The 17,611-nt window shown below is 36.5% G+C and overlaps 1 protein-coding gene across 12 annotated transcripts in view; it reads left to right on the top strand.

Annotated features, from left to right (window-relative positions):
* CLOCK (clock circadian regulator) overlaps positions 1–17,611 on the top strand; it is a 141,272-nt gene that overhangs the window by 101,678 nt on the left and 21,983 nt on the right. For 11 of the 12 annotated variants that reach the window (XM_038556139.1, XM_038556130.1, XM_038556134.1 and 8 more), the window contains 7 exons: positions 191–273; positions 973–1,079; positions 6,616–6,763; positions 7,301–7,376; positions 12,810–12,951; positions 15,364–15,464; positions 15,989–16,078. In XM_038556139.1, coding sequence (XP_038412067.1) covers positions 191–273; positions 973–1,079; positions 6,616–6,763; positions 7,301–7,376; positions 12,810–12,951; positions 15,364–15,464; positions 15,989–16,078 — 747 coding nt within the window. The remainder of the gene's footprint in view (positions 1–190; positions 274–972; positions 1,080–6,615; positions 6,764–7,300; positions 7,377–12,809; positions 12,952–15,363; positions 15,465–15,988; positions 16,079–17,611) is intronic. The other variant, XM_038556140.1, reaches the window with a different exon arrangement.

Here is a 17,611-nt window from a genome sequence, read left to right as displayed (position 1 = left end):
GCAAATGTTTAACCAACTGAGCCACCCAGGCGCCCTGCCACAGTCTTTAATACTAGAAATTTAAAATGTGATTAAAAAATAATTTAGGGGAAAATTATCTAATGATGACTTTCATAGCTAACAATATTTAGGATTGTTCCAAAGAGCACAGAACAGTACTTCTAAATTTTAATTATTAATTTTCTTGTAGGAAATGTGCACTGTTGAAGAACCTAATGAAGAGTTTACATCTAGACATAGTTTAGAATGGAAGTTCCTATTTCTAGATCACAGGTAATTTCATTTTAAATTCAGTAAAAAGCTAAAAGTCATATAACTTGAAATTAATGGGTTTCAAGGACAAACTTTTTCTAATCCAATGTTCAAATCCATCATCCATTTTTCAAAAACTAAAGATTCTGCTAACACTGATTTCTTTTTTTAAAGATTTTTTTTTAGTTTTTATTTTTAAAAGATTATTTATTCGTTTGAGAGAGAGCGAGTGAGTGAGTGAAAAGACAAGGAGTGGGTGGGGCTGTCAGAGGGAGAGGGAAAAGCAGACTCCCTGCTGAGCAGAGAGACCAACTCCTGCTTGATCCCCAGACCCTGGAATCATGACCTGGGCCGAAAGCAGGTGCTTAACTGACTGAGCCACCCAGACACCCCAAGATAGATATATATATATGGATAGATAGATATTTAACTTGTTTAAGAGAGAGAGAGAAAGTGTGCACATGTGTACAGCCAGGAGGGGGAGGTGTCTGTGTAGAAGGAGAGGGAGAGAAAGAATATCAAGCAGACACCCCACAAAGTGTGGAGCCCAATGACATAGGACTCCATCCCACCACCCTGAGATTGTGACCAGAGCCGAAACCAAGAGTCTTATGCTCAGCCAACTGACCCACCTAGGCAACCCCCACAAACTGATTTCTAGTTGAGGAATTTCTTACTATGGAAAAAGTTTTAATACTGATTGTTTTATATGTAATTTAGGGCACCACCTATAATAGGATATTTGCCATTTGAAGTTCTGGGAACATCAGGCTATGATTACTATCATGTGGATGACCTAGAAAATTTGGCAAAGTGTCATGAGCACTGTAAGTAGATTTTAATATTTCTGGTGATAATTACTGCTTTTAGTCAAGTAAATAGTATTATTAATAGAAGGTGGTAAAATGCAGACTTGTAACCATTTTTTTATTTTTGAAAAATACTGGAAGATTTTTTTTTTTGAAGATTTGACTTTATAACCAATCCAGTAGGAATCCTAGATCAAACTTAAACTTGTTCCTGTTTTACATATTTTAATCTATAATAGTAAGTACAAGTTTATAATATGGCATCTAATAAACCTTGTTTTTGAAATAAGTTCTACAACTGGACTAAGAGAAGTAGATTCCTTTGGAAATTGTAATAGTATGTCAAAATATTATAACACTGTTTCTTAGTTTTGATATCCAGTCATGTAAGTTTGCAGGAGGCAGGTACACATTAAAAAAAACTCTTAGAAAGCACATAGTGAGTGCTTAATGTTACCTGCCATTATGGTTATTAGTAGCAGGATCATTAGCATCTCATTGTGCCTGGCTGACATTATTCTAAACAATTTATATACATTATCTCCATTATTCATCACCAGAGTTCTAGAAAGTACATATTATTATTACCTCCATGAGTAGACTAAGGCACAGTAAAACCAAGTAATTTACTCAAATTCCCACAATCCATTGGTGGCAGAAACAGGATTAGAGTCTAGACTGTTTACCACATGCTGTTCCTTCTTTGTTTCAGAAGTTTGCTTTAATGATGTTTTATTTGCTTCTCTGATTCTCCCCCCAAATCCTACCCTCTTTAACTGTCCTCTAAAGCTTGTAATTAGATGTTTAAGATACTACCATGATGCCTTAGGTTGGTGTAGTAAGCCTCTGTATGAAAATTAATCATGTTACATAACAGCATCAATCAACTAAATGGAAGATTTCAGAATAAAGTTCTTTCAGCACAAAAAAAAAAAAAAAAAAAAAAAAAAAAAAAAAACAAAAAACAACATTATTCACCCCAGGTATTTTGGCTTTCTTTTTCAACAATCTTTTGGCTATTTGGGTCTTTTCTGGTTCATACAAATTTTAGGATTGTATGTTCCAACCCTGTGAAATAAGCTGATGGTATTTTGATAGGGATTGCATTGAGTATAGAGATTGCTCTATGTAGCATAGACACTTTAACAATATTCTTCTAATCCATGAGCATGGAATGTTTTTCCATTTCTTTGTGTCTTCCTTAGTTTCTTTCATGAGTGTTCTATAATTTTGGTTTGTTTGTTTTTTTGTTTGTTTTTGTTTTTTTAGATTTTATGTATTTGTGAGAGACACAGAGAGAGGCAGAGACACAGGCAGAGGGAGGGAGAAACAGGCCCCCTGTGTGGAGCCTGATGTGGGACTAGATCCCAGGACCCCGGGATCATGCCAGGTGGAAGGCAGATGCTCAATGACTGAGCCACCCAGGTGTCCCTCTTTAGTTTTCTAAGTACAGATCTTTTGCCTCTTTGGTTAGGTTTATTCTTTAGGTATCTTATGGTTTTGGGTGTAATTGTAAATGGGATTGACTCCTTTATTTCTCTTTCTTCTGTCTCATTGTTATTGTATAAAAATGCAACTGATTTCTGGGCATTGATTTTATATCCTGCCACTTGGCTAAATTCCTGTATGCATTGTATCGATTTTGGGGTCAAGTCTTTTGGGTTTTCCATATAGAGTATCATGTCATCATCTGCAAAGAGGGAGAGTTTGGCTTCTTTGCTGATTTGGATACCTTTTATTTCTTTTTGTTGTCTGACTGCTGAGGCTAGGACTTCTAGTACTATGTTGAACAGCAGTAGTGAGAGTGGACATCCTTGCCGTCTTCCTGACCTTAGGGGGAAAGCTCTCAGTTTTCCTCCATTGAGAATGATATTCACTGTGGGCTTTGTGCATAGGACTTTTATGATATTGAGGAATGTTTATCCCTACTCTGCGAAGAGTTTTAATCAAGAAAGGATGCTGTACTTTGTCAAATGCATTTTCTTTTTCTATTGAGATGATCATACAGTTCTTGTCCTTTCTTTTATTAATGTGTAGTGTATTGCACTGATTTGCGGATGTTGAACCACCCTAGGAATAAATCCCACTTGGTTGTGGTGAATAATCCTTTTAATGTACTATTGGATCCTATTGCCTAGTATATTGGTGAGAATTTTGGCATCTATGCTTATCAGGGAAATTGGATTGTAATTCTCCTTTTTGGTGAGGTCTTTGTCTGGTTTGGGGATCAAGATAATGCTGGCCTCATAGAGAGTTTGGAAGTTTTTCTTCCATTTCTATTTTTTGAAACAGCTTTAGAAGAAGAGGTATTAATTCTTCTTTAAATGTTTGGTAGAATTCCCCTGGGAAGCCATCTGGCCCTGGACTCTCTGTTGGGAGGTTTTTGATTTTTTGCTTAAATTTCCTTGCTGGTCATGGGTCTGTTCAGATTTTCTATTTCTATTTCAGTTTTGGTAGTTTATACTTATCTAGGAATGCATCCATTTCTTACAGATTGCCTAATTTATTAGCATATAGTTGTTCATAGTATGTTCTTATAATTGTTTGTATTCAGTGTTGGTTGTGATATCTCCTCTTTCATTCATGATTTTATTTACTTGGGTCCTTGATTTCTGCTCTAATCTTTATTCTTTGTCTTCTGCTGTGTTTAGGCTTTATTTGCTGTTCTTTCTCCAGCTCCTTTAGGTATAAGGTTAGGTGGTATAGTTAAGACCTTTCTTGTTTTTTTGAGAAAGGCTTGTATTGCTATATACTTCCCACTAAGGATTGCCTTTGCAGTATCCCAAGGGTTTTGAACAGTTGTGCTTTCATTTTCATTTGTTTCCATGAATTTTTTTAATTCTTTAGTTTCCTGGTTGACCCATTCATTTTTTAGTAGGATGCTCCTTAGCTTCCATGTATTTGAGTTCTTTCCAAATGTCCTCTTGTGATTGAGTTCCAGTTTCAAAGCATTATGGTCTAAAAATATGGAGATAATGATCCCATTCTTTTGGTACTGGTTGAGACCTGATTTCTGATCCAGTATGTGATCCATTCTGGGGGTTCCATGTGTATTTGAGAAGAATATGTAATGTTCTGAATATATCTGTGAAGTCTATCTGGTCCAGTGTGTCATTCAAAGCAGAAGAAACAAGCAAAGAAAGCTTGTTTCTTTGTTGATCTTCTGCTTAGATGATCTGTCTATTGCAGTGAATGGGGTATTCTCTTCTTTGAAGTTAGTTTTTGAGGTAGAATTGTCATTCTACCCAGAGAAGAATGGATGGACGAGGGAATAAAGTACTGAAATGACCACAACAACCCCAGAGAAATATACACTAAACAAATCAGAAAAGACTTAAAACTGGAAGAAAAAAAAAATATATATATATATATAATCAAACAAGTAAACAGAATAGAGCAGTCCACTGGATCCTGTGTGCACTTTGGTCCCTTTGTTAGAAAAATAGATCCCAAAATTGTAACAAAAGAAAAACTTACATGTGGAAAAAAAATCATTAAATACAATGAAAGGATAGAATGTAACTGTAAAAATGAAAATTAAAAGAGAAAAAAAGAAAAAGAAGGAATATAAACAGAAACGTGAATAAAACAGAGCAATACACTATATCCCGAGTGTATTTTGGTTGGTTTGTTAAACTACATCTCAGAATTGTGAGGACAGAAAAACCTATATATACACAAATAAGATTAAATATATGAAAGGATAGACGGTAACTGTAAAGATGAAAATTAAAGATTTTGACAAAAAGAAAAAAATGAAGAAGAAGAAGAAGAAGTAGAAACCTGAAACAAACCAGTAAAGAGAATAGAGCCATACACTGGATTCTGGGTGTATTTTGGTTTCTTAGAAGAAATTGCATCCCAAAACAGTAAAGAAAGAAAAACATATAAACAAGATAAAATTAAATACAATGAAAGGGTAGAATGTTTAACTGTAAAAATGAAAATTAAAGAAGATTTTTTAAAAATTGGATAAAATAAGAAATTGGCTGAAAAAGTAAAGAGAAAAAATTAAAATTGGAAGACTAAAGAATCGTGGGGGGAAAAAAACCCATAAATTCTATATGCTGTATTCTCCCAGTGCTGGAATTTTGCGGTTCTCAGTGTTGGAATGATTTGGTCTTTGCAGGATGTTTAGGTTGATCCTCTGGGGGAGGGGCCTGTTGTGCTGATTCTCAAGTGTCTTTGCCCTTGGAGGAACTGCACTGCCCTTGCCAGGGGACCAGGTTTACTAATCTGCTCCAGATTGCTGTTGGTGGTGGCTCTTTGTTTCCTGAAGGCTTCCATGCTGCTTTAGAGGATGAGAGTGAAGGTGGCAGCCAACCAATCTCCAGCCCCAGAGCCAAAAGCTCAGGGCCCCACTCTTCAGTGCACCCTCATGGAAAAGCAGTTGGTCTCCCTGGTCGCCTGTCCACACTCCGTGCTCACCCAGCCTATGTCTGACCATTTCAATCTAGTATAATAGTGAGAATTTACCCCCCTCCCAGGCTCCTAGGGATGCTCCCATGCAGCTCCTCCCAAGGGAGGAAGCAAGGATCTCACAGGTTCTCCTGCTTGCTGGTCCCTTGCTCAGAGAGCGGTCGTGCAGGCTGTGCCACAGTTTGCTGTTTATGACAACCTGGAGCTGAGAGCCCACTCACAGGCTCATTAATAGAATTTGGCTTCCCTGCTCTGATGTCTGGGAACTGTGCTGCACTCAGGCACCCCTGGTCTTCTTGAGACCCTGAGAATCCTGAGACCACACTGTCCCACCTAGGATTATGCCTTGCTTGGCCACCTGAGCATCTTTCAGGCAGGGACGTCCCTCAGTGGAGCAGACTTCTGGAAGTACCGATTTTGCACTTCACTGTTCTATCACTTTCCATAGCTGGCTTGTGGAGGCTCCCTCCCCTTGCATTTTATGTTCCCGTATATCACCTTAGATTCACTTCTCTGCACTTCCTACCTTACAGAAAGTGGTTGCTTTTCTATTTGTAGAGTTGTAGCTATTAGATCTCCGGTTGAGTTCGCAGGTGTTCAAAATGATTTAATAGCTATCAAGCTGAATTCCTGGGACCAGATGAAACTAAGGTCTGCTACTCCTCCACCATCTTGGACCTCTCTCTTATCAGTTATTTTAAACAATTATGTTACTTTGATTTTGGTTAAAGTTTTGAATTAAATGCCCCAAAGTTGCTGTACCTGCCAGGGTACCTGTGGGGAAAAAAAATCCCTCAAATGTGATTACTTATTGCTGTTATCTTCAGTTTGTTTTGATAGAAGGAAGTCAGTACGTGAATACGTCATTCTTAAGTATTTGGAAATCTAATGTGTGTGAAAAGTATCTGAGATCAGCAATAACTGGCTCTAAGTTGGGCACTGTGGAAGATACGTTAGTTGCTTGGGACCATAAGCTATCTCTATAGAATAACATTTTCTTGTAACTGATACATATGTTATTGAAAAGCCAGAAGAATTGTGTATATGGGTTTAATTGTAAATGATAGCTTTGACTAAAAACCATATTCATAACTAATGATATAAATCAATAAATATTTTTCTCTTTTCTTTTTAGTAATGCAATATGGGAAAGGCAAATCATGTTATTATAGGTTCCTCACCAAGGGACAGCAGTGGATTTGGCTTCAAACTCATTATTACATCACTTATCATCAGTGGAATTCAAGGCCAGAGTTTATTGTTTGTACTCACACCGTAGTAAGGTAATAATTCTTTTATAGCATTTCTGAATTATAGAAACACTGATAATGGTATTGGCAATGTAATTTTTAGGCATGACTTGTTAAGAGACACAGTGATCTTTTTCCTAATTTTTGACACATGTTTTCAGTGCATTATTAAATTCACTTAGGCATTATGTAGAAATAGAGTGTAAGTACACGCACATATATATAATTCTTGACATAAACATCATGGTTTAGAACAGAAATTGTAACTGTCTTTTATGTACCAAAGCCAGTCATATAAAAGGAGAACTGGAGTAGATAAGCATACTCTTCCTTTATTTAATTCCTCTTCAGTACGATGTAGTTACAGATCATTTACAGTAGCGTATAAAACTTTTGAGATACCTAGATTAAGATAGAACACTATAGATGTGTTCTAGGTTCGTGCAGTACGTAGCAAATAGTCTGGAATCTGTGATGAACAAGTAAAACACATAACAAATATGGAATGCACCTCTGCAGTATTTTAAATGAATGATTAAGCACCAAAATTCTATTTTTTTCCATTTGTAGTTATGCAGAAGTTAGGGCTGAAAGACGACGAGAACTTGGCATTGAAGAGTCTCTTCCTGAGACAGCTGCTGACAAAGTATGTATCTTAGAGTTTAAAAAAAAATTTTTTTCTTCCCAATGAAAGACAAAACTCAGTAATTTATAGGAAAAGTATTTTTCAAATATTTCATTTCCTCACTTGTGACAGGGTTATAAATTATATTTTACTATTTATTTTTATTTCAAATATAGTACTTTAAAACCTTACCTGTTTCTAAAAAAAGATTTGAAAGACCTCCTATATAGTGAGAGACATATATGGTCTCAGATATAAACTGCCATTAACTAATTGCCTACAGTGTGCAAAGCTCTGGCTAGTTCTTTATATGAAGCATGGAGTGTCATTTATTCCTCAGATACCCTTATCCCATAGGTAATATCCTCATTTTGAAAATGTTGAAACTGAGGCTTTGACAGGAGGTTGGGGGTACCTCCCCTAAAGGTACCTCCTCTGCCAACCCTTAGTAAATTCAATTAACCCTAACGATGCATGGCTGGAAGTTATAGTCAGAATTTGAACTCTGGTTTCTCTTTTCATTACATCAGGTAGAAGTACAATATATTGTTACCTATTGCTGTGTACAGAACTTAATGATGTAAAATATAGAATAATACATTTATTATCTCCTGGTTTCTGTGAGAGATCTAGGCAAAGTTTAGATGGGCCCTTTGCTTAGAATTGGTCATTGACTGAAATCAAGGTGTCAGCCCAGGGTCTCTCACACGGATGTAATCACAGTGTCAGTGGGGACCATAGTCATCTCAAGGTTCTGCTAGGGGCAGAATCTGTTTCCAGGCTCACTCAGTGCTTGTTGGAAGGATGGGGTTCCTCAATGGCAGTTGGACTGAAGGTTTGGTTTCTTGCTGGCTAATGGCCAGATACAGCCTTCAGTTCCTTTCCAGGTAGCCATTTCCATCAGAGCAAGTAGATAAGAATATCCAGGGAGAGAGAACAACAGCAGAATGAGAGAGTCTTTTGTAACCTATTCAGAGAAGTAATATCCCATCACTTTTGTCTGTTCTGTTCATTAGAAGCAAATCACTAGGTCCAGCCTATACTGTAGGGAGGGATTATACAAGGTAGTGAATACCAGGAGGGTGGGGGGATCATGGTGAGCTATGTCAGAAGTTGCCTACAACAGTTATTTTTGATGTGCAGAAAATAAGTGGAATGAAAAGAATCAAGAATCTGTGTAAAAAGTGAGTTAAATAAGGCATTGCCAGGGTCAGTATGGGAGATACCATTCAGTTTTTTAACAAACCTTATTAAGTACTCTTTCCATGTGCCAAAGTACTGGACATGGCTTGAGATGCTGAGAATACAGCAGTGAATAACCCTGAGAAGTTCTCTGCAATGATGGATCCCACATGAAAGAATTTTGTCAAAGAGGCTTTGTATGCTTAGAGGAAGAAGATCTAGTATGTTTTAGGAAGATACATTTTCTGAGAAAAGTGCTTAAATCTAGGGTTCTTTGAAATGAGGGAAGACAGTTATAGAAACTAAAGTAAGACAGAGGTTGTTCCTCCTTGCTTTGTTTTCTCTTATGCCAGTATCCAACCCTTAGAAAATTCAATTAGCCCTACTTCCAAAATATACTGTGCCTATGTCTATTTTAACTGTGTTTACTCTTTACCTCCACAGTCCTCCTAGAGATTAGGGAAGAGGTCCATTTGATACACACACACACACATATATTTTAAAGATCTTATTTATTTGTTCAAGAGAGAGAAAGTGAGCACTAGAGAGAAAGTGAGCAAGCATGAGTTGAGGCAGAGGGAGAGAGAGAAGCAGACTCCCTGCTGAGTGGGGAGCCTGATACGGATCTCAATCCCAGGACCCCGGGATCACGACCTGAGCCGAAAGCAGACACTTAACTGACTGAGCCACCCAGGCACCCCTTGACATATATTTTTGAGAAACTTTAATGTTTGGATGGATTTTAAGGTCATGAATCTAAATATCACCAAGGGAATGAATAGAGAGAGAGAGAGAGAGGATGATCAAGGGCTAAGTACTGGGGCACTCCATCCTTAAGAGTGAAGGAGACAAGAACAATCACAGAGGAGACTGAAGGGAATATCCAGGGATCCAGGGAGGTATGAATAAAACCAGGAAACTGAGTTATCTTAGAAGCTAGGAGAAAGCATGTCTATGAAGAGAGAACAATCAGCTTTCTCAGATTCAGCTGCAAGAGGTTAAATTAGATGAGCACTGAGTTTAACAACATATATTCGTTGATCAGTAAGAGCAGATTGGGTGGAATAGGAATATGAGTGAAAGCCTGATTAGGGTGGGCATAAGAGAGAATTTTCTACGACAAGGGGAGTTAGAGACAGTGAGTGGGGAAAGTTTTCCTACAAAGAGAGGAGTGGCACAGTAGTAAGTAGAAGAAGTAGGCTTAAAAGAAGTTTTTGCTTTTTAAGGTGGGAGAAATAATAGCATGTTTACATACTGGTGAGAATGGTCTGTTGGGGAGAGAAGAATTACTGAGAGAGAGAGAGAGAGAAATGCTAGAGCAGGGCAGCCTGAGTGGTTCAGTGGTTTAGGGCCACCTTCAGCCCAGGGCCTGATCCTGGAGTCCCAGGATGGAGCCTGCTTCTCCCTCTGCCTGTGTCTCTGCTCGCCCCCCTCTGTCTCTCATGAATAAATAAAAAATAAAATCTTAAAAAAAAAAAAAGAAAGAAATGCTAGAGCAGTGTTCTTGAGTAGATGAGAAGATGGGATCCAGTCCACAAGTGGACAGATTGGGCTTAGCTAGTGGAAAAACTATTCAGTGACAAGAAGGGTTTTGGGCAAACTATGACCTTTAGGCCACATCTAGTCCTCTGCCTGGTTTTGTAACACCCACAAGCTAAAAATGTGTTTTCCAGATGTTTTTAAGTGATTGAAATAAATCAAGAGAAGAATAATGTTTGTGACACATGAAAATTATATCCTGATTCCACAGCCACACTCAGTTGTTTATATACTGCCTGTGGCTGCTTTGTGCTGTTAACAGCAGAGTTGAATGGTTGGAGCAGACTGTGTGGCCCTCAAAGCCTATGTATTTGACTCTGACTCTCACAGAGAGTGTTTGCTGATCCCTGATCTGTAGTGACATGAAGAAAGGCAAAATACATGAGTACAGGTGCTGCTAGATAGATTGATATAATAATAGCTTATCGCAGTACTCTTCAGTGAACTAGGAAGTAGAGTAACCAGCTAAGAGTGAGGTTAGGAGAAAACTTGTTGGAGGTTTGAGAAGAGAGGAGCAAGGATTAAATTGTTTTCTAGGAGTAGGAAAGTGAACAAAGTAATTTTAGTCTGTTTGGCAGGCAGGATTAAGGACCTGCTTGAGGTTCTTGGCCATTAATTTAGAGAAAACAGTTGCCATGTTGTATTTCTTCAGCCATGTTCAGAATAGACTAATAAGCATTGGGATTTTTCCATGGGAGTGTGGTGTGAAGGGAGGTGGGAGTAAGAGAGTTGATGACAACTGTAAGAGTGTGATTCTGATAATTAACCATGAATTTAAGCTGGGTGAAGAAGGGAGAAAAGACATAAAATGAGAGAGTGATTGTGAAAATATGGTACAATCAATGTATTTTATCTTCCACTAAAGGATTACTGGAGTTGGGATACTAAGGAGAAATGAATAGGAAATATGGAAAATGCTGATCAATGTTTGAAACTGAAATTGTGGAAAGTTTATTCTTACTGGTAATGACAAGGTCTAGGTTATGACTAAGAATGAGTGACTAAGGACAGGTAGAAATCAAGATCAAGACGTCGAGGAAGAGAGAAGTCATAATGTTGAACATGTGAATTGATATTGGTAACTGTGGAAGTAAGAATTAGTGAGGAAAAGACTAAGCCAGGAGCAGAAATTTGAATTCAGGTATTTAGTGAGGAGTGACCTTAAGGTCAGTAAATGACTGCAGCAATAAGAGGTAGTCATATAGTGATAATGTGAGATTCTGGCTATGAGTTTTGAGAAAGAAGAAAAGGGAAAGGTTCTGGGAAGAGCAGTAGGAGGACTTTTGTTCCCCTCCAGAGCAGGGTTCTGAAGGTTAGGAGATAGAAAATAGGCACCACTTAAAAGATCTTTAAGAATGCGGTATTTTCTAGAGACATCTGGGTTTTAGTTAGAGCAGGCCAGCAAATGGATATTCAGAGGTGAGGTTGAGGATAGATTTGGCTGATTATGGGTAATATTCCACTGTATGGATATATACCACATTTTGTTTATTCATCTAGCAATGCACACTTGGGTTGCACCTATCTTTTGGGTACTGTGAATCATGCTGCTGTGAACATGAGTGTACAAATATTTGTTTGAGTCTGCTTTCAATTCTTTTGAGTATATACCTAGAAATGGAATTACTAGATCATGTAGTAATTTTATATGTAAGTTTTGAGGAATTGTCATACTGTTTTCTTTAGTGGCTGCACTATTTTATATTCCCACCAGCAGTGTACAAAATTTCCGGTTTATCCTTGTCAAACCTGGTGATTTTGTGTTTTTTTATTTTATTTTTTTTTTTGTTTTTTTTTTGTTTTGTTTTTTTTTTTTGTTTTTTTATTTTAAATAATAGTCATCCTGATGGGTTTAAAGTGGTTATCTCACGGCTTTGATACGCATTTCCCAAATGATTAGTGACATTAATCATCTTTTCATGTGTTTTATTGGCCATTTATGTATCTTCTTTTGAGAAATATCTTTGTAAGACCTTTGTTTTTAAATTGGATTTGGGCAGCCCTGGTGGCGCAGCGGTTTAGGGCCACCTGCAGCCCAGGGCGTGATCCTGGAGACCCTGGATCGAGTCCCACATCAGGCTCTCTCTGTATGATGCCTGCTTCTCCTCTGCCTGTGTCTCTGCCTCTCTCTCTCTCTCTCTCTGTCTCTGTGAATAAATAAAAATAAAATCTTTAAAAAATAAAAAAAAAATAAATTGGATTCTTCGGGGGAAGGTTGCTGTTTAATTGTAAGGTTCTTTATATATTGCGGGTGTTAATCCCTTATCAGATAAGTGGTTTGCAAGTGTTTTCTCCCATCCCATGGGCTGCCTTTCCACTCTATTTGTAGTGTCATTTGATGCACATTTGTTTCCTATGCTTTTAGTGTCACATGCAAGAAGTCTGCCCAATCCAGGGTCATAAAGCTTTTCCCCTTTTCTTCTAAAAGTTTTATAGTTTTAGTTCTTATGCTTAGGTCATTGATCTATTTGAGTTAATTTTTATATATGGTATAAATTAAGAAAGACTATAGCTTCATTCTTTCACATCTGTTTCTGTAAATAGAGAATAAAGCCAAAATTTTCTGGCTATAGAAAAGAAACTTTTATTTCCTTACCTAATATTACACAGGTACCTTTGCCTTGTTGTGGGTAAAAACTGATTTTGGGGAGGAAGGGGTAGCAGGCTGTATCATTAATTTGGAATCTCTGAACTGAATCTCAAGAATACATTTATTTTACTCTGTCTCTTTAGAGCCAAGATTCTGGGTCTGATAATCGTATAAACACAGTCAGTCTCAAGGAAGCCTTGGAAAGGTTTGATCACAGCCCAACCCCGTCTGCTTCCTCCCGGAGTTCAAGAAAATCATCTCACACAGCAGTCTCAGACCCTTCCTGTAAGTATCCTAGCTTGAAAGCACTTTCTCTCAAGAGAGTACTTCTAATGTGTTACTAGTATCAGCATTTTTCATCAAATGCTACTTTATTTCTTATATGGAAAGGTTTACTGTAGTATTGATTGAAGTACTCTTTTTAGATCTTTTTCTTTTTAGTTGAATTATAATTAACATATGGTGTCATATTAGCTTCAAGTGTACAATATGATGACTTAACAATTCTATAAATAGTGCTCATCATGATAAGATCTTGATCCACTTCACCAATTTAAGAAACAAAACAAATGAACAAAGAAAAAACAAAGAACCAGATTCTTAAATATAGAAAACAGACTGGTTGCTTGCCAGAGGGGAGACAAGTGGGAAGGTGGGTGAAATGCTACTTCAAAATGATAAATTTAAAAAATAAAATGATAAATTTTTGCATCTCTGAAATATACTAACCTTCCAATGAGCAAAAAGCATGTCGCTCACATTTAACAAAGAATTAAATTTATAAAGAAGCCTATAAAATGTTTAGGTAGTACTGTTGGTATTGTTAAGTTGCTTTTAATCATCCCTCAAAAATAAAAAAGCAAAACTGTTTATTCCTTTATTTACTGGTAGAACCAGCCAGTGTTCTTTAAGTTTGCTTTTTTTTTTTTTTTTTTTAAGATTTTTTTTTATTTGAGAGGAAGAGTGCAAATGCACAAGTTGCAGGAGGAGCAGAAGGAGTGGGAGAAGCAGGTTCCCCACCCAGCAGGCAGTCTGACCTATGTATGGCTCAAAGCCAGGACCCTGAGATCATGACCTAAGCCGAAGGCAGATGATTAAACTGACAGAGCCACCCAGCCACTTTTTTTTTTTTTAAGCCTGCTTTTTGAATGTTATTTTTAGTTCTTATTTTTAATGAAGACTTGTATAATTATCATTGAATTAGTGACCTTTTTTTGTTTAAAGAGTTTAGCACTTTTATTTCCCAGGTATTAAAACTATGTAAGGAAAAAGGTTGTTGGAACCACTCAACACCGTGAGTAGACCATTAGAGGTGTTAAACATGGAGTTTCTGAAATGTTGGAGAAAAAAGTTTCCCCTTTGAAGCTGTTTTTCTCTTTTTATACATTTTATTTTACTGTGATAAGAATGCTTAAAGTGAGGTCTACCCTCTTAAATTTTTAAACATACAATGCATTATTGTTGACTGTAGGTTGTAGTGCAGATCTCTAGAGCTTATTCATTGTACTTAACGGAAACAGTTTACCCATTCATTAATAACTCCTTATTTTCTTGTATCCCCCCACAGCCCTTGGCAATCACCATTCTACTCTTTGATTCAATGAATTTCTGTATTTTAGATGCCTCATATAATGGAGTCATGTAGTACTTGTCTTTTCATCTTTGGGTTTTTGTACTTATTAGCATAATGTCCTCAAGATTCATCCAAATTGTCATAACTTGCAAAATTTCATTCTTTTTAAAGGTTGAATAGTATTTCATTGTACGTATATTACCACATTTTGTTTTTCCATTCATCTGTCAGTAGACAGATTGTTTCCACATCTTAGCTATAAAGAATAGTGCTACAGTGAGTGAACATAGGAGTGCTAGTATCTCTTCGAGATCTGATTTCAGTTCTCTTGGATAAATACTCAGAAGTGAAATTGCTGGATCACATGTGGTAGTTCTATTTTTAATTTTTTGAGAAACTTCCATTATTGTTTCCCATGGTGACTGTACCGTTTCATATCCCCCCACCAATTTTAAGTGTACAAGGATTCCAATTTCTTTACATTCTCAGCAACACTTCTTGTTTTTTTGATAATAGCCATCTTGTCAGGTGTGAAGTAGTATCTCATTGTGATTTTGATTTGTGTTTCCCTGATGATGAGTGACCTTTAACATTTTTTCATATTCTGGTTGGCCATTTGTGTATCTTCTTGAAGAAATGTCTATTCAAGTCATTAGGCCATTTTTTAATTGAGTTACTAGGATTTTTTACTATTGAGTTCGGGGACTAGTAACCATTTTTTTTTTTTAAAGATTTTATTTATTCATGAGAGACAGAGAGAGAGAGAGATTGAGAGGCAGAGGGAGAAGCAGGCTCCATGCAGGGAGCCTGACTCGGGACTCGATCCCAGGACTCCAGGATCAGGCCCTGGGCTGAAGGCGGCACTAAACTGCTGAGCCACCCAGGCTGCCCGACTAGTAACCATTTTTAAGCTTAAAGTTTGCCTATTTCAAAGATTTTCTTTGTCCTTAAGAAAGAAGTAATCAAAATGAATCCTCTTATTGTCAGACTTCCCTTTTATAAAATAATTAGAAAAATAGTTGAAATATTATTTTTATTCACCAAAATCCATTTTGAGATTAATCCTTGGGAATTAACATTTTATAAAGTACTAACACTATTTCATTTTTGTTGACTAACCTCAGCAACACCAACAAAGATCCCAACGGACACTAGCACTCCTCCCAGACCACATTTACCATCTCATGAAAAGATGGCGCCAAGGAGGGCATCATTTAGTAGTCAGGTAAACTTTCCTACTTAATATTCTTCTGAATAAAGATTTATTAGAAGGAGGGGGAAGTCATCTAAATCTTTAGAAATTCATTAATGCATTATCCTTTTCTATAAAGATCAAAATAGCTGTTGATAAATAACACTTGCAATCTTTCCCTTTTTGTGAAATAGCTCTCAAACATACTCCTTTTGCTTGTTTTCCAGGTATAATGTTAGACATTTCTTTTAATTAAGAAAAGTTAATAATTAAACCATTTATATCTAGTTTTGAATACTAATCACTTTTATGTCCATTTGACTTTTATTGAAAGCCCATGCAAAATAATGTGGCAGATGTCTTAGAAGATAAAAGGATAAATAGGGAATAGGCATGTCCAGTGTAGAGGGGAAGATGTGCATACACCTGTACTCAGCTAAAAATGTTATGAGGCAAATTGTAGTTCAGTTATAAAGATGCCATGTGGTATTTCTGTGGAAGTACTTATGGATGGGAGTAATTGTCACTCTAGTATTATTTTTTATTTTGCTTCCTAGTCCATAAATTCCCAGTCTGTTGGTCAGTCGTTAACACAGCCAGCGATGTCTCAAGCTGCAAATTTACCAATTCCACAAGGCATGTCCCAGGTATTTTTGTTTATTTGTTTGAGTTGAGTATTTTAAAATGATAAATTGTTTTTAAGCTAATAAAGATTTGAAAAATCTATATATTTTTAGTGCAGTGAATCTCACCTGTGGGCATTTATGTCTGGGGGATATTTCTGATTGTCAGTGATTGTGGAGTACCACTGACCCATAATAGGCAGGGGCTAGGGATGCTAGTTGTCTTTCAGTATGCATGACAGTTTTGCACAACAAAAAATTATCCTGGTTTATATGCTATAACACCCCCACTGAGAGTATAGACAGAAAGATATTAAAGATGAAATATAGCTGTCGATTTTGTTATTCCTATGGATATTGGAAGAATCAAGTAATTTTATTCATGTATCCATTCATTTGTATATGGGACATTTATTGAGTTCCTTGAGTTATTGCAGGTGCCGGCAGTACAAATACAAGTATACTGTTAAACATTTAAAAGCAATGACCTAGAACTACATTGCTAATGTTATGTAGTCTGTGCTTAAGGTGTATAGGCTGATATGTGAGTGCATTAGATGGACTCCTAATGCAGCCTGAGGAAGTGAAGGAAAACTTTCTGGAAGAATTGTTGCTTGGGCTGAGTCCTGAAGGGGCCTATAGCAAGACAGAGGAGAGGTATTACAAAAGGGACACGAAGTTACTTCTGATTATAACTTCCCAACTTGTAATTTATGACTCTGCATTCATTCAGTGCCTCAAACACATTAAAAATACTAGATAGTGGTAAAAAGAATCCAAACTGTTTTATTTGCTTAACTATATCTTCACTTAGTATTTCAAATGATGATAGTTAACAATAGGTAAAAATGGTTTTCTAAAAATACCTTTATCTTATATGGTTATTATTTAAATTATATGTACATAATTATAGCCATTATATGAGACCTGTACAAATATATTGACAGTGTTGTAAATTACCTAAACATTGTAATCTTGACTTACAGCAACATGATCATGTAAGGTGCTTACGTATTATCTGTAGTCATAATAGTTTTTATCAACATTGAGTCCTCAAATGCTTTTTGTTCTGAAGGTTAACAGATTTTTTATGTAAATATTTAGATGTGCTTTCAATATTATTTGTTCACTCATCTCAAGATACTGAATGAGTATTTCTTAACATTTTAAGGGATATTTTCATGAAATTAATAATGTCTGCTATGTCAAAAATGTTAACAAGTGTCAGATCTCATATTTTGTTGAGTGAGAAAGCCACTTTACCTCTTAGTTCCTTTTATTTTTTATTTCCTGTTACTGTGCCTTCTGTTTATATCTTTTATTTGCATTTAATAGAAATCCTTTAAGTGATGACAATATAATGTTTACCCAAAGGTGTAAATAATTTTTAAGATAAGATACATCATATGATATAATTATAACATTTTGGATAATATTTTTTTAAGGCATGAGGGAGCTGAGGTACAAAATTTGAAATATTTTGTCATAGTGTAATCAAATGCAGGATATGAGGTGATGATTGTCAACTTCAGAAGTCAGAGTTGTATACCTTTTGAA

This window comes from Canis lupus, chromosome 13 (genome assembly GCF_011100685.1).
Source record: "Canis lupus familiaris isolate Mischka breed German Shepherd chromosome 13, alternate assembly UU_Cfam_GSD_1.0, whole genome shotgun sequence".
Classification (NCBI taxonomy): domain Eukaryota; kingdom Metazoa; phylum Chordata; class Mammalia; order Carnivora; family Canidae; genus Canis; species Canis lupus.
This window is presented reverse-complemented; position numbering and strand designations above follow the sequence as displayed.